Source organism: Chlorocebus sabaeus, chromosome 29 (genome assembly GCF_047675955.1).
Source record: "Chlorocebus sabaeus isolate Y175 chromosome 29, mChlSab1.0.hap1, whole genome shotgun sequence".
In the NCBI taxonomy this organism is placed as follows: domain Eukaryota; kingdom Metazoa; phylum Chordata; class Mammalia; order Primates; family Cercopithecidae; genus Chlorocebus; species Chlorocebus sabaeus.
The window spans coordinates 4677537-4700852 of NC_132932.1; the positions used below are offsets into that span (position 1 = coordinate 4677537).

A 23316-nucleotide genomic window follows, 5' to 3' on the forward strand; every position below is an offset into this window, starting at 1 on the left:
GAAAAAGCAACTGCAGAATAGCTTGATGGAATTTGGAGAACCATGGAAAATGAACCCAGGTGATGGAGCATTTTATGGCCCTAAAGTAAGTAGACCATATGCTTCTTTTAAGTAAAACTTAAAAGAAAAATAAATACCCTCTCTAAGAAAACATTATTTAATTTGTAGATTGACATAAAAATCAAGGATGCTATTGGCAGATACCATCAATGTGCTACAATTCAGCTGGACTTCCAACTGCCTATTAGATTTAATCTCACATATGTTAGGTGAGTGATTGAATGTGATAAATATTATAGTACTAATATTCTAATTGTTTGCCATTTGAGTATTAGCAATACAGAAATAAACATTAGTGAATGTCTAGTATATGTACTATACACTCAATATATATTTGTTTACCTGATCATAATCCAGTTGGGAATCAACTTGAATTTTCTGGTCTAGTAGGGGGAGGAAGAAAACTAAACATGAGCGTAGAGATATGAACAAAGTGCCATGAAAACACGATCCAGGCTGCTGACTCTCCCTGAGTTACAGAGGGGAAGACTTCACAAAATGCTGGCATTGGGTCTGTGTCTTAAGGATGAGATGTTTTCTTGAAAAAGCAGAGGAAAAAAAAGGCAATTTTATCACTGTAAGCCAACAACTTCTTTAAAAAAAAAAAAAAAAGAACATAGAGTAGAATTAACTCTCTCTGCGTGTGTGTGTGTGTGTGTGTACAGTTTAATGATTATGATTCTGTTATTCTCTTGTGCTGCTTCTTTGTGGTCACACATTCCTCCTACTCCTAACCCCGGACTACCATTAATGCATTCCCCATCAAGATAGTTTTGCCATTTCCAGAATGTCATGTAAATGGAGTCATGCAGTATAGAGCCTTCTGAGGCTGGCTTCTTTCACGTAGCACAGTGCTGTGGAGATTCATCCATGGTTTTGCATGTATTGCTAGCTTGTTCCTTTTTATCACTGACTAGTAAGCCATTGTAGATCCAGTCTCTCATTTAAGGGTGTTTGGGTTGCTTCCAGTTCTTGGTGATTATGAATAGAGCTGCTGTAGGTATTAGTGTGTAGGTTTTTGTGTGAATAGAACTTTTCATTTCTTTAGGTTAAATACCTGGGAATGGGTCATATGATAATTGGATATTTAACTTTGTAGAAACTGCCAAACTGTTTTTCCAGAGTTGCTGCACCATTTTGCATTCTCACCTGCAATGTGTAAAGAGTTGCAGATGTTCCACATCCTTGCCAGTACTTGGTATTGTCAGGTTTTGTTTGTTAAGCAGTTCCAATAGGTGTGTAGTAGTATTTCATTATGTTTTGATTTTACATGTTTTTAGTGGCTAATGATGTTAACATGTTTTCATGTGCCTGTTTGCTATTCATTTATCCTCTTTGGTTAAATGTCTGCCAAAGTCTTTTTGCTAATTTTTAATTGAGTGATTTGTTTTCTTACTGTTGAGTTTTGAGAATTCTTTATATATTCTAGATACAAGCCCTTGGAGGAATATATGATTCGCAAATATTTTACCCTGGTCTGTAGCTTGCTTTTTCATTTTTTGTAATATCTTTACTTTCCCATTCATCCTGAGTTATTAAATTCAATAAAGTTTAATTTCTCAATTTTTTTCTTTTATGGATCATGCTTTAGCATCACATCTATAAGCTCTGCCTAAGTACAGGTCATGAAGATTTTCTTCTATGTTTTATATCAAAAGTTTTGTAATTCTAAGATCTGATTTGAGTTCATTGGGTGCGATGTGACATTTAGGTCAAGATTCATTGTTTGCATCTAAATGTCTAGTTGTCCACACATCAGATGATGTGAGAACAGGCCATTATTTCATCATTGACTTGCCTTTGTATCTTTGTCAGAAATTCGTTGGACATATATATGTGGGTCTGTTTCTAGATTACAAATTCTGTTCTATGGAACCACTGATTATCCCTTTGTCAATACTGTGCTCTCTTGAATACCGTAACTTTATAGGAAGTCTTAAAATTAGGTAATGTGAATACTTTATTCTTCTATTTCAGAATTGCTTTCACTGGCTATTCTAATTGTTTGGCTGTTAATACAGTCTACAAAAAATTCTGGTGGGAATTTTTATTAGAATTGCATTAAATCTAGAGATCAGTTTGGATAGTTTTCCAATTGACATCTTAACTACATTAATTATTTTAATCCATGACCTTCTTTCAGCATTGAAGCCCTATGCCTATCTTGTTAGATGCAGAAGTAGATGTAGGTGTAGAAATGTCCAAGTATTTCACTTCGGGGTGATTTGAGTGATTGTAAGTGGTTTTATATTCTCAATCTTCACATCCACATGTTCATTGCCAGTATAAGGAAATACAGTAGATTTTTTATGCTGATCCTGTATCCTGAGACTTTGCTGAACTTACTTTCTAGTTCTAGGAAGGTTTTCTGGTTTTTTTTTTTAAGAATTCTTGGGATTTTCTATGTAGACAATCATGCCATCTGCAAATAGGGACAGTTTAACTCATCATTTCTGATTTATATGACTTTTTTTCCTCAGTGATCCTCATTCTGATATATGACTTTTATGACCTTCTCTTGCCTTATCGCACTGGTGAGAGCTTCCGGTGTTATGGTAAATGACAGGGATGAGAGTAGACATGCTTGCCTTGTTCCCATTCTTAGACAAGCAGATGATGTTTCATCATTGATTACTGTGTAATGTTAGCTGCAGGTCCTTTGTAGGTATTATCTATCAAATTTTAAAGTTTCCCTGTATCTTAGTTTTCTATGTTTTTATTATGAATGTATGTTGAATTTTGTTAAATTCTTTTTCTGCATCAATTTATATAATCATGTGATTTTTTTTCTTTAGCCTATTAATATGATAGATTGCATTTACTTTAAATATTGAACCAGCCTTACTTTGCTGAGATAAAATCCACTTGGTCATGCTGTGTCATTGTTTTTATATATTGCTGGATTCAATCTCCTGATAGTTTGTTGAGAACATTTGCACATACGTTAATGTGGGATATTGGTCTGTATTTTTCTTGTACTGTCTTTAACTGGTTTTAGTATCTGAGTATGCTGGCCCCATAAAACGAGCTGGGAAGTATTCTATACTGTTCTGTTTTCTGGAAGAGATTATGCAGAATTGATGGTATTTATTTTTCAAATTTTGGTAGAATTTGTCATTGAAACGATCTAGTACTGAAGGTTTCCTTTTGGGAAGATTTTAAACTTGGAGTTTATTATTTTATTTTTTTAAATTTTATTGTATTTATTTTATTTTTATATTTATTTTATATTTTTGAGACAGGGTCTTGCTTTGGCATGCAGGCTGGAGCGCAGTGGTGTGATGATAGCTAACCATAGCCTCACACTCCTGGGCTCAAGCGATCCTCCCAACTCAGCCCCCCTAGAACCTGGGACTACAGGCATGTACCACAATGCCCGGCTAATTTTAATTTTTTATAGAAATGGGGTCTCATTATGTTACCCAGGTTTATCTCAAACTCCTGGCCTCAACCAGTCCTCCTGCCTCAGTCTCCCAAAGTGCTGGGATTACAGGCGTGAGCCATCATGCTCAGCCTGAGTTTATTTTCTTGAACAGTTAGAGAACATCATGTTACCTGTTTATTCTTGGTAAAATTTAGATTGTTCTTTCCAAGAAATTAATCCATTTCATCTAAGTTGTCAAAATTATATGCATAGAGTTGTTTATAATGTTACCATACTATACTTTTAATTTCTGTGGAGCCTATAGTAATATCTTCCCTTTCATTCATAATATTAGTAATATTACAATATAGTTTTATATATATATATATATATATATATATAGTCAGCTTGGCTAGAGATTTATCAATTATATTTATCTTTTAAAATAACTGACTTCTAATTTCACTGATTTTTCTCTATTTTTGTTTTCAATTTTATTGATTTCTGTTCTTTATTACTTTCTTCCTTTTGCTTGCTTTGGGTTTATTTGCTTTTATTTTTTTGATTTCTTAAGGTAGACACTTAGATTGTTGACTTGAGGCCTATCTCTTTTTATAATATAATTTAATACAGAGGCTTACAGTCTATAAAAGGCCAGGTTGTTAACATTTTAGGCTTTGTAGGCCATAAAATCTTTGTTGCAAATACTCAGCTCTGTCATTGTAGGGGGAAAGCATCTGTAGTGGGAAAGCAGCTGTAGACAATACATAAACTAATGAATGTGGCTGTATTCCAAAAAAAATTATTTATAAAAACAGGATATGGGCTGGAATTGGCTCGTAACCATAATTTGCTGACCCTTATTTTATACTATACATTTTCTTCTAAGTACTGCTTTAGACATATCTTATAACTTTTGGTATCTTGTGTTTTCATTTTTATTCAGTTCAGAATACTTTCTTAATTCCCTTGAAACTTCCTCTTTGACTGATGGATTGTTTTGAAATGTGTTTTTTAATATTTATGTGTTTGATGATTTAGCAGTTATCTTTCATTATTTATTTCTAGTTCAATCCCACTAGGTCAGAAAACATTTTGTATGGTCTCAGTGCTCTTAAATGTGTTCAGGTTTGAATATATCAGGTGTACTTGTAAAGAATGTGTTTTCTGCTGTTGGTGGGTGTAATGTTTTGCAGAAGTCAGTCAGATTTGTTGATTGTTGGTGGTGTTCAGTTCTTCTGCATCCTTACTGATTTTATCTTTTTCCTATTGATGACTGAGAGAGGAGTGTGGAAGTCTCCAGTGGTAATTGTGGACTTGTAGTTTTCGCTTTTCAGTTTTTTCTTCATGTACTTGGAAGCTCTGTTGTTAGGTGCATCATATTTAGGATTTTTAGGTCTTCTTGGTGAATTTACTCTTTTATCTCCATTATCATAACATGCAGTGTCCCTCTTTATCCCTGATATTTCTGCTGTAAAGTCTACTTTGTCTGACACTAATACAGCCAGCTTTATTTCGATTCGTGTTTGCACACATGGTATATCTATGTCTTTTCCCATCCTTTTGCTTTTAATCTGCAAAGTGGTTTTCTTCTAGATAGCATATTGTTGTGTCTTGGCTTTTAAAAAATCTATTATGACAATCTTTCTTGTAATTGGTGCATTGAAAAACTTACTTTTTTGAACTTAGCTTTTAATTTTTGAATAATTTTAGATTGACAGAAAAGTTACACAGATAGTACAAGAGTTCTCATATATCTTCCATTCAGTTTTTACTAAAGTTAGCATGTTACACAATCATGCTATATTTTCTAAACTAAGAAACTAACATTGGTACATTATTATAAACTGAACTGTAGACTTTATTTGGATTTCATGTTTTTCATTAATGTCATTTTGCTATTCCAGGAGCCAACTCAGGGATACCACTTTGCATTTAGTCAACCTATCCCAAAGTCTCCTTTGATACATGACAGTTTGTCAGTCCTTCCTTGTTAATCACCTTGACAATTTTGAAGAGCACTGGTCAGGTGTTTTGTAGACTGTCTCTCAATTGGAGTTTGTCTAATATATTTCTCATGATTAGACTAGCGTTATGGGTTTCTGGAAAGAATACCACAGAGATTAAGTTCCTTCTCATCATATCCCATAAAGGTGTGCATGTACGATATGATTTATAACTAGTGATGTTAACCTTGATCACTTAGTTAAAATAATGTTTGCCAGGCTTCCCCCTGTAAAGTTACTGTTTTTCCCTTTCTATACTCTTTATTGAGTCCAATCCACATTTAAGCTTACGCTTATGCTTCACCTTCTGGAGAGGGCAATATCTGCACATATTTTGTGTAATTCTTCTATAAAGAAGATTTATCCCTTCTACATTTGTTTATTTGTCCAGTTATTAATTTATATAAGTATAGGCTTGCAAATATTTTATAGTTTGGGTTATAATAAAATACTACATTAAAAATCTTTATTGCTCAAATTATGCCAGCCTTTGCCATTGGGAGGTAATTTATATTGGCTCCTGTGGCCCTTTAACATATGTCATCCTTTTTCCTTTTTTTTAAGCACTTGCTTTACTCACTGGCACTGTAAGGTGTTCAGTGCTCATCTTGTACGTTCCCTGACCCAGCTTTTGATTCAGTCATTTTTCCAACGAGGAATGGAAATTATAGAACCAAGAAATATAATACAATGATATTTAGAAATCAAAATCTGGGATAAACAATCTTAAGATGGCTGAATATGAACAGCTGCAGCCTTCAGCTCCCAGCATGAGTGACACAGAAGACAGGTGATTCCTGCATTTCCAGCTGAGGTACCGGGTTCATCTCACTGGGGCATGTCGGACAGTGGGTGCTGGACAGTGGGCGCAGCCCAACGAGCAAGAGCCGAAGCAGGGCGAGGCATTGCCACACCCGGGAAGCGCAAGGGGGAAGGGAATTCCCTTTCCTAGCCAAGGGAAACCATGACACACAACACCTGGAAAATCGGGTCATTCCCACCCTAATACTGTGCTTTACCAAGGGTCTTAGCAAATGGCACATGAGGAGATTATATCCCGTGCCTAGCTCAGAGGGTCCCACGCCCACTGTCTCTCAGACCACAGTGCAATCAAACTAGAACTCGGGAATAAGAAACTCACTCAAAACCACTCAACTACATGGAAACTGAACAACCTGCTCCTGAATGACTACTGGGTACATAACGAAATGAAGGCAGAAATAAAGATAGTCTTTGAAACCAATGAGAACAAAGATACAACATACCAGAATCTCTTGGACACATTTAAAGCAGTATGTAGAGGGAAATTTATAGCACTAAATGCCCACAAGAGAAAACGGGAAAGATCTAAAATTGACACCCTAACATCACAATTAAAAGAACTAGAGAAGCAAGAGCAAACACATTCAAAAGCTAGCAGAAGGCAAGAAATAACTAAGATCAGAGCGAACTGAAGGAGATAGAGACACAAAACACCCTTCAAAAAATCAATGAATCCTTTTTTTAAAAAAGATCAGCAAAATTGATAGATGCTAGCAAGACTAATAAAGAAAAGAGAGAAGAATCAAATAGATGGAATAAAAAATGATGAAGGGGATATCACCACTGACCCCACAGAAATACAAGCTACCATCAGAGAATACTATAAACACATTTACGCAAAAAAACTGGAAAACCTAGAAGAAATGGATAAATTCCTGGACACATACACTCTCTCAAGACTAAACCAGGAAGAAGTTGAATCTCTAAATAGACCAATAACAGGCTCTGAAATTGAGGCAATAATTAATAACCTACCAACCAAAAAAAACTCCAGGACCAGATGGAGTCACAGCTGAATTCTACCAGAGGTACAAGGAGGAGCTGGTACCATTCCTTCTGAAATTATTCCAATCAATAGAAAAAGAGGGAATCCTCCCTAACTCATTTTATGAGTCCAACATCATCGTGATACCAAAGCCTGACAGAGACACAACAAAAAAAGAGAATTTTAGACCAATATCACACAGGAAGGGGAACATCACACACCGGGGCCTGTTGTGGGGACAGGGGAGTGGGGAGGGATAGCATTAGGAGATATACCTAATGTAAATGATGAGTTAATGGGTGCAGCACACCAACATGGCACATATATATGTAACAAACCTGCATGTTGTGCACATGTACCCTAGAACATAAAGTATAATAAAAACAAAATTTAAAAAGAAAAAAATGAAAAAATAAAAAAAATCAAACTCTGGGTGCTAGGTGGGACCATTTCCTTTAAATGTAATTATTGATATTTGGATTTAGGCCTACCATTTTGTTATTTGTTCTGTTTGTTCTCACGCTTTTGCATTCATCTATTTCCCTTTTCCTACTTTCTTTTGTATTATTTGAATATATTTGAGTATTTCATCTTAATTTAGCTATTGAAAGTTTTTGGCTATATCTCTGTATAGCTTTTAGTGGTTGCTCTGGAATTACTATGTATACACTCATGTGTTGCTTAACAACAGGGATATGTTCAGAGAAATGCATTATTAGGTGATTTTTGTCTCTGCGTGAACATCACACAGCATGCTTACACAAACCCGGGTGGTAGGGCCTACTACATACCTAGGCTAATATGGTCTAGACTATTGTTTCTAGGCTACAGACCTGTAAAGCATGTTACTGTACTGAATACTGTAGGCAACTGTAACACAGTGGTAAGGTAATTATGTATCAAAACACATCTCAACATAGAAAAGGTACAGTAAAAATAGGTATAAAAGATAAAAAATGGTACACTTGTTTAGAACACTTACCATGAATGGAGCTTGCATAACTGGAGGTTGCTCCAGGTGAGTCAGTGAGTTGTAAGTATATGTGAAGGCCGAGGACATTAGTGTATGCTACTGTAGACTTTATAAACACTGTACATTTAGGCTACACTAAATTTAAATAACTTTTTTCTTCAATAGTAAATTAACCTTAGCTTACTGTAACTTTTTATATATTTTTGACATTTTAAAACTTTTGAATCTTTTATTGTAGCACTTACCTTACACAAATACATTACAGTTGTACAAAAATATTTTTTATATCTTTGTTCTATAAACATTTTTCTATTAAAAAGTTTAAAATTTTTTTTACTTTTTTTTTGTTAAAAACTAAGACACAAACACATACATCAGCCTAGTTCATACATCAGCCTAGTAGCCTAGGCCTACACAAGGCCAAGGTTATCAATATCACTGTCTTCCACCTCCATTTCTTGTCCCAGTGGAAGGTTCCAGGGGCAGTAACACACTTGGGGCTGTCATCACCCGTGATAATAGTGCCTTCTTCTGGAATACCTCCTGAAAGACCAGCCTCAGGCTGTTTTACAGCTAACTTTTTTTTAAAAAAGTAAGTGAAAGAATACTTACCTTAGATAACAATTAAAAGTACAGTGTAGTAAATACATAAACCAGTAACATAGTTGTTCATTATCATTATCAAGTATTATGTACAGTACGTAATTGTAGGTGCTGTCCTTTTATACAGCTGGCAGCGTGGTAGGTTTATCACCACAAACATCTGAATAATGGGAAGATTTTTAGCTCCATTATAATCTTACTGGACCACTGTCATATATGTGCTCTGTTGTTGGCCAGAACACTGTTACGCAGTGCACGACTGTCTATATATACAGGCACACCTTGTTTTATCATGCTTCACTGTATAGCACTTCACAGATGTTGCATTTTTTATAAACTGAAGGTTTGTGGCAACCCTGTGTCGAGCAAGTCTATCAGTGCCATTTTTCCAACAGCATGGGCTTACTTCATGTCTTTGTGTCACATTTAGTAGGTAATCCTTGCAGTATTTCAACTTTTTCATTATTATTGTATCTGTTATGGTGATTAGTGATATTTGATATTACTATTGTAATGGGGGGGCACCATGAACTATGCCAATTTAAAATGGTGAACTTTATCAATAAATGTTGTCTGTTCTGACTGCTCCACTGGCCACTCCCTAATCTCTCTCCCTCTCCTCAGCCTTCCCTATTCCCTGAGGCACAATAACATTGAAATTAGGCTAATTAATAACGTACAACAGCCCGTAAATATTCAGGTGTAAAGAAGAGTCATAAGGCTCTCACCTTAAATCAAAAGCTAGAAATGATTAAGCTTAGTGAGGAAGGACTGTTGAAAGCCCAGACAGGCCAAAAGCTCAGTCTCTTGCACCAGTTACCCAAGTTGTGAATGCAAAGGAAAAGCTCTTGAAGGACATTAAAAGTGCTACTCCAGTGAACACAAATGATAAGGAAGTGAAACAGCCTTCTTGCTGATGTGGAGTAAGTTTCCCTGAAGCCAAAGACTAATCCAGAGCAAAGCCCTAATTTTTCAATTCTGTGAAGACAGAGAGGTGAAGAAGCTGCAGAAGCAAAGTTTGAAACTAGCAGAGGTTGGTTCATGAAATTAAAAGAGCCATCTCCAGGGCCAGGTGCACTGGCTCATGCCTGTAATCTCAGCACTTCGGGAGGCCAAGGCAGGTGGATCACCTGAAGTCAGGAGATCGAGACCAGCCTGGCCAACCCCGTATGGTTTGTGAAACCCAATCTCTACTAAAAATACAAAAATACAAAAAAAAAAAAAAAAAAAAAAAAAAAGCTGGGTGTGGTGGTGGGTGCCTGTAATCCCAACTACTTGGGCGGCTGAGGCAGGAGAATCAACGTGAATCCAGGAGGCAGAAGTTACAGTGAACCAAGATCACGCCATTGCCCTCCAACCTGGGCAACAAGAGTGAAACTCCCATCTCAAAAAAAAAAAAAAAAAATCCATCTCCATATTATGCAAGTGCAAAGTGAAGCAACAAGTGCTGATGTACACACTGCAGCAAGTTATCCAGAAGATCTAGCTAAGACCAATGATGAAGATGACAACACTAAACAACAGATTTTCAATATATATGAAACAGCCTTCTATTAGAAGATACCCTCTAGGACTTTCATAGCTAAAGAGGAAAAGTCAATGACTATCTTCAAAACTTCAAAGGATAGGCTCACCCTCTTATTAGGAGCTAATGCAGCTCATGACTTTAACTTGAAGCCAATGCTCATTTACCATTCAGAAAATTTTAGAACCCTTAACAAGTGATGCTAAATCTACTCTGCCTGTGTTCTAGAAATGGAACAACAAAACCTAGATGGCAGCACATCTGTTTACAGCATGGTTTACTGAATGTTTTAAACCCACTGTTGAGACCTACTGCTCAGGAAAAAAAAAAAAAAAAAAAAAAAAGATTTATTTCAAAAGATTACTGTTCATTGACAATGGTCCTGGTCATCCAAGAGCTCTGATGGAGATGTACAAGGAGATTAATGTTTTTTCATGCCTGCTAACACAGCATTCATTCTGCAGCCCACGGATCAAGGCACAATTTTGACTTTCAAGTCTTGTTATTTAAAAAAATTAATTTTGGAAGGCATACTACATACTACATGTCATACACATTAACAACCTCATAAGCAATATTATAATTTTTGTTTTCAATCATAGTACATTTTAAAGAGCTTAGGAGAACATTATATTTATCAAATATTTACCATATCTGTGGATCTTGTTTCATTCCTGATGTTCCAGGGTTTTCTCTAGTATCATTTCTCATGTATCTGAAGATATAACAGAAAAAAAAAGTTTACTGAAAGCAGATCAGTTGGAGATGAATTGCCTTATTTTATTTCATGTGAGAATGTCTTTATTTTGTTGTACTTTCAAAGAAAATAACTTTCTTCTTTGATTGTACAATTCTGGGTTGATAGTTACTTACTTTTAATATTTTAAAAATATTGTTTAAATATATATATTAAATTAGTAGTATGGCAAGAGGACACTTCTGAGGTTAATGCAAACTTTGAACACTCGTGTTTTTTTTTTTTTTTTTGAGATGGAGTCTTGCTCTGTTGCCCAGGCTGGAGTGCAGTGGCACAGTCTTGGCTCACTGAAACCTCTGACTCCTGGGTTCAAGCAATTCTTCTGCCTCAGCCTCCTGAGTAACTGGGACTTCAAGCATGCACCACCATGCCTGGCTAAACTTTGTATTTTTAGTGGAGTCAGGGTTTCACCATGTTGGCTAGGCTGGTCTCGAACTCCTTAACTCCACCCACCTCAGCCTCCCAAAGTGCTGGGATTACAGGTGTGAGTCACTGCTCCTGGCCCAGAACACTCATCTTCTAATTTAAAAACAGAGACATCCATTTTTGTGTTAACCTTTGTTGCATCTCATTTCCAGAGTAGACATGAAATAAAATTTATGTAGTGAAAATATAGAACAATTTTGATGCTTACAATGACATAAATATTAGAACATTACTGCTCCAATGATTTAGTGAGGATCTTTAAATAAATTCTGAAGTCTTCCAATGTTTACATTTATTGGAGGGGTTCCTGAGTTCTATCAAGTTGTTTTTTTAAGTCTTGTTCTCATCTTGTGCATAAATGTTAACATTTCCCAAAGTAAAAACTTAGCTTTCTTACTTTTACTTTTTATTAAATTTAATACAAAATATGACCTGAGTAGTTAAAAAATATTTTACATTATTTGCAGTAAGATGTCATTATCCCTGTTCAAAGAGCAAATTTTAAAACTTCAATCTGGGTGAAAGATTGGCTAGTTTTACAGAAAGATTTGCCACCTTAAACTCAAGCTGATTTTTCTATTTTTATGTAAATAACTGAGATGCTATCTTATTCTTCCAAGGTCATGTTTGTGAAATAAACATTACATGAGAGCTTTCCTGTCATCTACACTATATGTTGTTTACAGTGTTGAACAAATGTGACTTCCTAAGTTGTAATGTGTCCTCGTATGGTCTATTCTATTTGCATGTGTGCCACTACACACTGAGATGATAATGCTGTACAGTTCTAAATGGTAGCAGTTTCTGTAGGCTGTAGGCCGAAATATTTTTGATGAACTGCTTAGTTTGGAGATTTTATTTTTTAAGTTGTATATTTTCTTGCAAAGTAAAAACACAAAAAATATTGTTACACATCCTTCTGGCTCTTATGGTTTCTGATGAGAAATATGCAGTAATTTGAGTCACTTTTCCTTTATGTGTCACATGATTGTGATGTGTCTGACTGTGGACTTACTCAAGTTTATGTTGTGGAGGTTTGAACTTCTTGGATCTGTAAGTTATTGGTTTGTGAAAGTTGGATAGTTTTCAGCCATTGTTTTTCCATATTTCTTTTCTGCTATGTCTCTTCTTCTGGGACTCAGGTGACCTGAATATTAGACCTTTTGGTATTTTTCCAGTTTTCTGAGGCTGTTTATGCTTCCTTCGGTCTTTCATTGTATATCTTTCAGATTGGATACATTCTATTTACTTATCTTCAAATTCACCAACTCTTTATCATCTCTGTTGCTACTGAATCCATCTAATGACTCTTTAAAACTTTCTGTCATTGTAGTTTTCAATTCTACAATGTCTATTGCTCATATTTTATATTTCTTGCTGAGACTTTAAGTCTTTCCAGTCACTCCAGGTGTGTTTACCCTACTTTTTAGGGTACAGTTATAATGGCTGTTTCTAGCCTTTGGTAATTCCATCATTTGTGTTTTCTTGTGCTGGACTGTTGTTTGTCTTTTCTTCTCACAAATTGAGAATTTTCCAGTGATTCATATGCTAAGTCATTTAGGATTATATCCTGAACATTTTGAATATTATGAGATGCTGTGTCTTCTTTAAATCCTAAGGAGGTTGTCTTGTTTTGGCAGTGAATCTGCCTGGTTAGGTTCAGGTGGAAATTTCCAACCCACTTTTGTGGGCTGTGGTTCGGTGTCAGTTCAGTTATCGAAGCCTTTATAGTGATATTCAGATCTGTTCCATGTGTTCGCCACCCAGTGGCCAAGTCCCATAGGTCACACCATGTGCCAAAATGGAAAAGCTTCTGGGATTTGACCCCTAACTTTCTGCTGATTGGTACAGTGGAGTTAGTAGGACTCTGAAAAGCCTAATCTCTCCCTTTTGGAGGAACAAGGGTCACAACTATTAGTAAGAAGTCAAACCTTCAGGATCAGTCCTACAACAAAATTCTTTAGGGCCATCAGAACGCAAGTGAAACTCCTCATTTAAGGACGATGTGGAGGAGAAACAAATCAGCCCAGCCAGCCATCATAGGTGTTGTGTGGCAAACGGCGAGTAGGCAAGCAAAAGTGAAAGCAGTGGATTGCAGATCAGGTAAGAAACGATGACAGCTGGAGCCAGGTGGCATAGAGATGAACAAAGTAGGGGCACTGGGGGTGTATTTTGGAGGAAGAACTGATGTGATTTGCTCAGGCTTATATATAAGAGGAGAGAGAAGCATCAAGGTCATCACCATAATTGAGTAAGGGTTTTTCCCTGAAAAAGCAGGGATGGATGAGAGTGTGCTGCTGTCATTCATTATCTTCAGCATGCAGAAAGGCATCAGATAAAAGTTAACATTCATTCCTGTGAAATGAACAAAAGTTTCCTTATCATGATAAAGAGCCTTTATCAGAAAACAGCAATAACATCTCAGCACAGTTGGGAAGAAGATGAATATGACTACTATTTGTATTGTTACTCAAAATTATTCTGAGATTACAAATACATGAAAGAGATAAAAAAAGAGAAAAAAGAGATAACATTATTTGTAGATGTTAAAATATAGAGAAATCCAACAGAATCAAATGGAGAAAATGGGACTAATAATAAAGGAAGGTAGAAATGCAAAAATCAATTTGGCTTTATAATATTAGCAATAATCTGCTAGGAAATGCAATGGAAAAAAAACATTTCAGAAGCAACAGCAACAACAAAATAGAAAATATGAATAAACTTAACAATAAATATAAATATAGTCATGCATCCCCATAAATATAGTCATGACAAGGATATGTTTTGAGAAATGTGTCATTGTGTGAACATCACAGAGTGTACTTACACAAACGTAGATGATAATAGGGCACTACACACTTAAGCTATATGGGATAGCCTATTGCTCCTAGCTACAAACCTTTACAGAATGTTACTGTACTGAATGCTGTAGGTGCTTGTAACACAAATCACTAGATGATAAGAATTTTTCAGCTTCTTTGTGATCTCATAGGACTACCATCATATATGCAGTCCATTGTTGACCAAAATGTCATTAGGCAACACATGACTATAGATGTTATTTATAAGCATACACTATAAAATTTTCTCAAATACCATAAAAAAGTTATTTAAATGAAGATTCACACCACACTTTGGAATGAGAAGAATCAACATTTGCGAAGTTATTCTCTTCAAATTTATCTATTAATCTAATATAATTGTAAGCAAATCCACTGGGGTTATTTTGGGGGAATTTGGCATTCATTGCAACGTTTATCTGATAGCATAGATGTGTAATCATAGTTTATGTCACTATTTGCTCTTCTTAAGTCTAGACATGATTAAAAGAGATGATGGGACAGAAATTTTGGATACCCAGGCTCTGTGAAAGGATCAGCTTGCTTCTCTTTCTTCCCCACACAAAATCAATATGATGTAATATTCAGGAATATTTCATACTGGTTTCAGTTTGTGGGATTAATTTCTTCATATACCTGCATAGAAATGGACTCAAGCCGCCCACCCCTACCCCAAAGCTTCCTGTAGGGTCTAGACAGAGGGTTTTGCCTGCAGTTATTTTACAATGGCTCTTAGCAGAAATGGCTGGCAGTGATGATATCCAGTTATAACTCATTTGAAGTAGGTTTAATGAATGGGTTTCTCTGTTTTTATTTGTTTGTTTTACTTTATTATTTATTTGTTAAATTTGTTTTATTTATTTTAGTAGTAGCTATCTGGTATAAGTTTTAGATAAAAATTTGTCACAAGAACTTTGTAAGTGTCACATGTTACATTTGTTGCAATAATGTGAAATTTATCTTTCTGAGAAACTTGTGCAGAAATCTTGAAGTGGCTGACTTCATTACAATTAACTCATCATTGCTTTTTTCATTTTTTTTTTCCTAAGGGGGAGAGGGAATAATTAAATGTAAGGTATACCTCACGAGGGTTTCAGGGAATTTGACCAGTGGACTTCAAGAACACATATCAGGAACATTTTAAAAATGAAGATTATAATGTGGGAGATAGTGGCAAGAATGGGGGTGCATTTAGATCAGATGAGATTGACTGGGAGTTGACATTTTGTGAACCTGAGAGAGGGTATGTGGAAGTTCATTATACTGTTCTCTCTACTTTTGTATATGTTTCAGTGTTCTCTAATTAAAGTTTTTAAAATAAAAGAAAAAAGATTAGGAAACAAAGCAATGAGAAAACAAGACAGTCACAGAACAAATAAGGTTAATGGAGAGATATCTGATATCACTAATCTAAATCTATTCTCAAAATATAAGGCTAAAAGATAGTTATTGACTCTTAGGAAAAGACTTAAATGTATAATTTTCATTTTTTAGTAAGGATGGGGATGATAAGAAGAGACCTGTGATCATTCATCGAGCCATTTTGGGATCAGTGGAAAGAATGATAGCCATTCTTTCAGAAAACTATGGGGGAAAATGGTAAGTGATATGGGAAAAAAAAAGCTATATGTCTATTATTCTTTTTAATTTTTGTTAATTTACTTATTTTTCCTTTTTAAAAATATTTCTATTAAAACATCATGTGTAAAAGATAAAAGTGGTAACAAAAGAAAGGGCATTTCCTCCCTTACAATTAGCAAGTATCCAAACAGCAAATAAAGAATTCTTATTCCATTTGCCAGATCAGAAAACAAAAACTAAGGGAGAGTGGCATAAAAATGTACCATTTACCTTTTGCGGGACTCGGTAGAATTAAAGTTATCTTTTTACCTATTTCAAGCCCTTCAGAGATCTAGTTGCTGTCTTGAAAACATGTGACCCACACTCCTAGGTACCACCTCTTGCCCTCCAGCCATCCTTCCTTCAACCCATATTGTTTGCCTTTGGGGTTCCCTACAGCCACTGAGAAGAAAAACATGTAAACCTGATTCATAAATGGCACAAACTCAAAGAGGATGACTTAGCAGCACAGCCCAATTAGGATGACAGTGGGGAAAGGAAGTGTCCTAAAGTGCAAAATTTTGAGTGGTGCATCTTGTTGTCCTTTTTGCCTGGAAGGAAGAATGGCCGGAGGTATGGAGCTACATGGATGCATGGGCTTTAGTTACTGCTTTGGCCACAAGGTCAAAGATCTAGAAGTAATTAGACTGAAAAATGAATTACATAGATTTGGGAAGCAGAAATGTGGATGATCACTCAGAATGGGCCAACAGAGGTGGTATTGCCATCAAAAGGCCCCCACTGTTGAGGAATTTTTCAATATTCTAATACAAGAGGACCCATTCTGTTAAAATCAGCTTATTTTTTTTTCCCTAGTTGTTGCTTAGTGGCTCATGGGCAAAGTGGCCACTGGTGGATATGCAAGGGCTCAACAATATGGACTTTGCCTCAGTAAGTTCCATCTGGCTACATCTCTTCTGAGGATTCTGGTTGCCATCAGTAGTGATCACAGTTGTGATCCCCCAGGATGGTACCATAACCTGGGGGAACAGCCAGTGGTCTTGTAGCAAGTTGATTACATTGAATCCCTTTCGTCATGTAAGGACCAATGTCTCGTTCTCACTGAAGAGAGACCCTCTGTGGATTTTGCTTTGCTCTTCTTTGCTGCCATGCTTCTGCCAGTGGCACCAAATATGTACTTATGTGCTGCCAGCAACACAACAGTGCTTCTGACTATGAAAGAGATTTTATAGCAAATAAGCATTGCACTAACATTATGGGATTCACTACTGTCACCATGCACTCAGAAGCAAGTAGCTTTACTAGCAGTTATGGCACCAGCTGGCAGACAACATCTTGTGATGATGCATCCTAGTATGTGGAAATGCTGCAAACCAGGAACCACCTGTGAAATTTCTACCTCCCATTCCATTTTTAGAAATTGGCTGAGCATCTGCTCATGCAATTTAGTTCTCTTTTCAGAAACTACTGCCCCCACTGCTACGATTGCTGGGCTCAGTCCCTGCAGCTCCCATTGTGGACACTGGGCACTGGATGATACTGCTAGGGTCACTGCAACCAGTTCCTCCAAAAGCTCCATGTCTCTGCATCACCCTTCCTTGCCAGAATGGATTCCATGTGGTGCCTCCTTCTCCACTCTGTCTTAAGTCAGAGTGCCATGTTTATACATTAGCAGAACCTAGATCACACCCATGCATACTAGCATTCATGCCCAGCGAGGCTGGGGAAGCAAATTTTTGAGCAGGAAACATAAGGTGGGAAGTGTCCCAAACAAAGTGTCTTCCAAAAGTCCTGGGTAGCTGGAGAGTCTGTGTATATTCCTGATATTTTGTGATCAAAGAGAAATACACTTAGGTATCATGGAGTTTCTAAGCTGTTGAAGTTACAGTTAACCCAAAAGTATGGATATGAATATGTGTGCCACCTGAGTATGAGTTAACATGTTTATATTTCTTTCCAGTTGGTTTTAAACAGTTTACCATAGGTGAGAGATGATGGTGTCTTGCATTAGAATGGTTGCAGTGAAAGTGGTTTTAAAAAAAAAAAAGAGAGAGAACTAGTGAAATAGGAGATGGAGAGGGAGACAGGAGGTGGTTGGGGCCAGTGCACTGAGCATGCCTCCCTTTGTCGCAGTGACTGAGGTATAATCCCTGCACTTCATACATCCAGACTTCAGACAGCAGTCAGGCTTGTGGGGAAATCTCCCCAGGAGCCAAAAGTAAAGATGGCTAAAATGTGGGTCCTTTAGGGAAGTAGGGCTGAGGATGGGGTAAGGACAGAGCTCAAAAGAAAACATGTACTTTCTATTATATAACCTGTATTTCTGTGTTTTACCATTTATCATGTATTATTTTGTGTTTGTAATTTGAGAATAAATATATAAATATGCACATTCATAAAGTGCTATCTGAAATAGTCCTCTTTGCATATCCTTTCACTTTCACACTAAATACTCACTGTGACAGGGAAAAGGCAAACATGCCCCACAGCAGACATTGCTTATACCTACCCTGCCATCTTTTTTTTTTTTTTAGAAAAATGGTATTTTGAAATAATCGTAGGTTCACACATCATTGTAAGAAGTTATACAGAGGCCGGATGTGGTGGCTCACACCTGTAATCCCAACACTTTGGGAGGCTGAGGTGGGTGGATCACCTGAGGTCAGGAGTTCGAGACCAGCCTTGCCAACATGGTGAAACCCCATCTCTACTGAAAATACAAAAATTAGCTGGGTGTGGTGGCAATGGCTGTAATCCCATTTACTCAGGAGGCTAAGCCAGGAGAATCACTTGAACTCAGGAGGCGAAGGTTGCAGTGAGCCGAGATCGCGCCACTGCACTCTAGCCTGGGTGAGCAAGACTCCATCTCAAAAAAAAAAAAAAAAAAAGTTATACAGAGAGGTTCAGCACACTCTTTACCCAGTTTTCCCCAATGGTAACATCTTGCAAAACTAGATACAGTATCACAACCAAGAAGTAGACATTGAGACTATCCACCAACCTTGTTCAGATTTCACCAGCCTCACATGCACTCATTTGCCTGAATGTGTATCTAGCTGTGTCACATAGACAGATGGTGTAATACCACCAGTCAAGGCACAGGACAGTTCCATCACTTATAAGGCTCCCTCCTGCTCCCCTTTTTTCCCCACACTCAAACCATCCCACCCCTGTCCTCTTATCTGACAACACATGAACGTGTTCTCTAGCTCCATCATTTTATCATATAAAGAATATTACATAAATGAATTTATACAGTACACAAACTTTTGAAGTAGGCTTCTTTTCACTCAGTGGAATTCCCTTGAAAGCAATCCATGTTGTTTTGAGATAAATTAGTTGGTTCCTTTTTTTTTTTTTTTTTTTTTTTTTTGCTGATTAAAGCTGCTGTGGACATTAGTGTGCAGTATCGTGTGTGAACATATGCTTTCATTTCTCTGGGACAAGTGCCCAGGAGTGCAGTTGCTGGGGCATACAGTAAGTGCATGATCAGCCCTTTGGGCTGTCTGCCAGCTCATTCTGCCTACACTTGTGCTATCAAAATTCCAAAATTATCCTTTTGTTTACTTTGCTGCCTTCAAACTTTAATATAATTTGGTTTTCTTCCATGCTGCTCTACTGAAACTGCCCTCTTGTGAAGTCTTTAAAAGAATCTTTGGTTATTTGAAAATCATGTAATAAGTAACCATTATTATACTTTGAAAATACATATGTTATATATTTTTCAGGCCTTTCTGGCTATCTCCTCGTCAGGTAATGGTCATCCCTGTGGGGCCAACTTGTGAAAAATATGCACTTCAGGTAAAATCAGAGATGTTTAAAGTACATCATAATCTTGCATGTATTCTGTGTAGGTCATCAATTTGGAATGTCCTTCATGCTTTAAAATATTGCAGAACTGACACATTAACTTAAACCATGTTTTCAGCAGTTGGTGGTAACACATGAATCATGTCTCTGCAGCTGTATCAGAACTATTTCATTTCTTAATGTTTCTGAGAAATTAGTATTTTAAAACATATGTATTCATGTCTACATGGGTCTTTTAGGGAAGAATGTTATCTGTTGCTGTATCGCAAGTGACCCCAAAACTTAGCAGCTTTAAACAATAAACATTTATTATCTCACAGTTCCTATGAGTCCGGGTCTGGGAACAGCTCAGCTGGTGGATTCTGGCACAGAGCATCTCCTGTGGCTGCAGTCAGGCTGTTGGCCAGGGCTACAGGCCTCAGAGCTCACTCACAGTTGGTGGATACAACTCCTCATCACCTGGGCTTCTTCACAAGTGGCCTGAATGTCCTCACAGCATGGTGGCTGGTTTCCCCCAGAGCGAGTGATCTGAGAGAGATGGGAGCTGCAGGTTTTTATAAACTAGTCTCAGAAATGATGTGCCAACACTTCTGCACTTATTTATGGTCACAGAGACCGTCTCTGGTATAGTGAGCAGGGAACTATACAAGGGTGTGAATACCAAGAGTGGGGAACAACAGGGGTCTTTTTGGAGGCTAGGGACCATCATGTAACAATAAAGGTGTTTCCTTTTCTTCTAGGTATCCAGTGAATTTTTTGAAGAAGGATTTATGGCTGACGTTGACTTAGATCATAATTGTACACTAAATAAGAAAATACGAAATGCACAGCTGGCTCAGTATAATTTTATTTTGGGTAATTTAAGTTTGTATATATTTTTCCAAATGCTTTTTTTTTTTTTCACTTCAATTCCAAAAGGCCAAATAAATATGGTTCAACTACTTAATACTTATACAAAAAGAAGAGTCCATAGTGTTCCTGGCTTAGCTGTTCCTAGGTATTCTTTATTGTTTGCTGGAAGAAGAGTTATAAAGTTTCACCTGAATCCTCTGGGATAGTTTTACTAGCAATAGTTAGTATTGCATGCCAACAATGAAAACAACTGTGAAAATGATCCCATCAGTAGAATTATATACTTTATATTTCAGCCTCACAGGCCTCTAATATTTTCCCTCACTTTTCTGGCTTATTAGGAAAGTTTAAACTAATAGAAAGAAAAGATCCCAAATTTAAAATGATCCAAAGGAAAAGATTTAGATGAAAAGTAAAATGTCCTTTTAGCACATGACTAATTCGATGCAGAATCTAAAATTTAGGCTTTAAAAATGATTCCAAAATTAAGAGAAACTAACACTGATATAACTGCAGGCATAGTATTGCTATTTCCTGTAAGTTGAGAGTCTGTAGAAGGCAAAATAAATATGCATAGTGTTGTTCTATTGACAGCATTTCATTGATAATGTTTGACATCATAGTAGGTATTGTGGTGTTTAAATCAGGCTTCTTATGGTGGCAGAAATCTCAAGTTGGTTTAGACAAAGACAGCATTTATTGGAAGGGTCTTGGAGTATCCCATGACATGAAAGGTAGAATTAAATAGCCAAACCACTAGAAGAGCAATCAGGAGCCCAACCCTCACCAGGACTATTTCTTCCCATTTCTGGTTCGTGTCTCGCTCTGGTTCTTTATGCTTCTCTTGAATATCTACTTTGTTCTGCTTGTCTGCAGACTGGTTTCCTCCTTCTGTATGGCAAGAAGCATGGCTGTAGATTCCTGCTTCATCTCACAATATGGGTCACTAGAGAGAACAAACTTTTTACCCACATTCCAGAAAATTCTGGCTGACTCGCATGGGTCTGGTGTCCACCTCATCAGGTATGCCAGGTGGAGTCAGTGACTCTGTAAGAGCTCCCTGCTCTCATTTGCACCCTAGGACCACAAGAGCTGTTCTCTCAAGTGGACAATAGAGAGATGGGATCAGAAGTCATTCCTTCCCTCAAGAAACTTAACTATCAGAGGATGAACCTAATGCTCATTAGATGATATTTATTAATAACGAATAAAAACTTGATAAAAACTTGTCATGGGACTGCTGACTTAACATTTGGCAAATTGCTGATTTAAAATACATTTCTTTACCTTTCTTTTCTGCAGTGGTTGGAGAAAAGGAAAAGATAAATAATGCTGTAAACGTGCGAACAAGAGACAACAAAATTCATGGAGAGATTTTAGTAACTTCTGCCATTGATAAACTGAAGAATCTCAAGAAGTCACGGACACTCATTGCTGAGGAGGACTTTTGAAGTCCTTCCCTGATATTTGCTTCTGTGTAACTTTGTTTTGACCCTTAAAAATGTATTTTTCTTAACATATTAGTACTTCTAAGACTTTGGAGCCTTTGATGGGGGTTCATTCACAAGCTCAGCTGAGAAAGGAGACAATGAATGTGTAGCTGACATGTACCAAGTTTAATTCACTGATGTCCATCAGGGACAATCAGAGGGCACGTGTGGGAAATTTTCCAGCAATCAATGCCTTGAGAAATTTAAATGGGGAAATATTATTCATTGAAAAAGTGAAACAAAACACTAGGAAATGATTATGAAATGTTAGGGCTAAGATTTGTGCTTTTCAAAAGGTGGGCTTCAAATAAAAGTCTGCAGAGTTTTTTTTTTTTTAACATGAGGGAAAATCTTATTTTCTAGTATGTCTCAGGTATTTTTATGACTGTTTTACTAAAATTCACACTGAAACTTTATCTTCAAATTGGAATCATTACTTAATTTTAACTAACCAACAACCACAAAAGCAGCAGCTACTACTAAATATTGGATTACTGACAAAGGAATTCAGTTTTGTGGAATCTGGTGTTTGCACTATAGGTTAAGAGTTGCCATTTAAATGTTTCTAATTCATAATTAGGTTTTGTTCAGCTTTAGAAAAAAATAAATTCCCGAATGAATTGCATCAGTGTTTCCAGTATTTCAGCTGTGGGCTTCTACTACAATTAAGCTGCTCACCTAGAGTTAAATTACTTTTGATGGGATGACGTTCCATGGATTTATATACTGAAATGGATTTCAGATTTTACAGAGGTATGCTTTACTTGCTCAGAACTGAATTAAAATGGCATTATGTCAACAGAGAATTCAGCTACCAAACAAGAAGTATTGTTTAGTTTGCAATATGCTGTGAAATTCAAAAGAAATGTAAGAAATTATCTCTTTTCAATATACTGATCATCTAGTTAACTTCCTGAGGGATGTGAACAGTGAAACAGTTGGCAAACAAAACAATATATATCAGACTTGTGTAGTATAACGTGCAGATTGTGATACGATTGTTTTACGTGCAGATTGTATGATAAATGATTTTTTTACAATTTTTTTTTCTTTTTTTTGAGACGCGGTCTCGCTCTGTCGCCCAGCTTGAGTGCAGTGGCTTGATCTCAGCCTCCCGGGTTCAGGCGAGTCTCCTGCCTCAGTCTCCCAAACAGCTGGGACCACAGGCGCGTGCCACCAGGCTTTCACCGTGTTAGCCAGGATGGTTTTGATCTCCTGA

The 23316-nt window shown here is 36.8% G+C and overlaps 1 protein-coding gene across 3 annotated transcripts in view; it reads left to right on the forward strand.

Annotated features, from left to right (window-relative positions):
• TARS3 (threonyl-tRNA synthetase 3) overlaps positions 1–22722 on the forward strand; it is an 80907-nt gene extending 58185 nt beyond the window's left edge. For all 3 annotated transcript variants that reach the window (XM_007990599.3, XM_007990600.3, XM_073012962.1), the window contains 6 exons: positions 8–85; positions 169–269; positions 15859–15963; positions 19674–19746; positions 20496–20610; positions 21910–22722. In XM_007990599.3, coding sequence (XP_007988790.1) covers positions 8–85; positions 169–269; positions 15859–15963; positions 19674–19746; positions 20496–20610; positions 21910–22058 — 621 coding nt within the window. In that variant the 3' untranslated portion in view covers positions 22059–22722. The remainder of the gene's footprint in view (positions 1–7; positions 86–168; positions 270–15858; positions 15964–19673; positions 19747–20495; positions 20611–21909) is intronic.
• Positions 22723–23316: the final 594 nt, after the last annotated feature.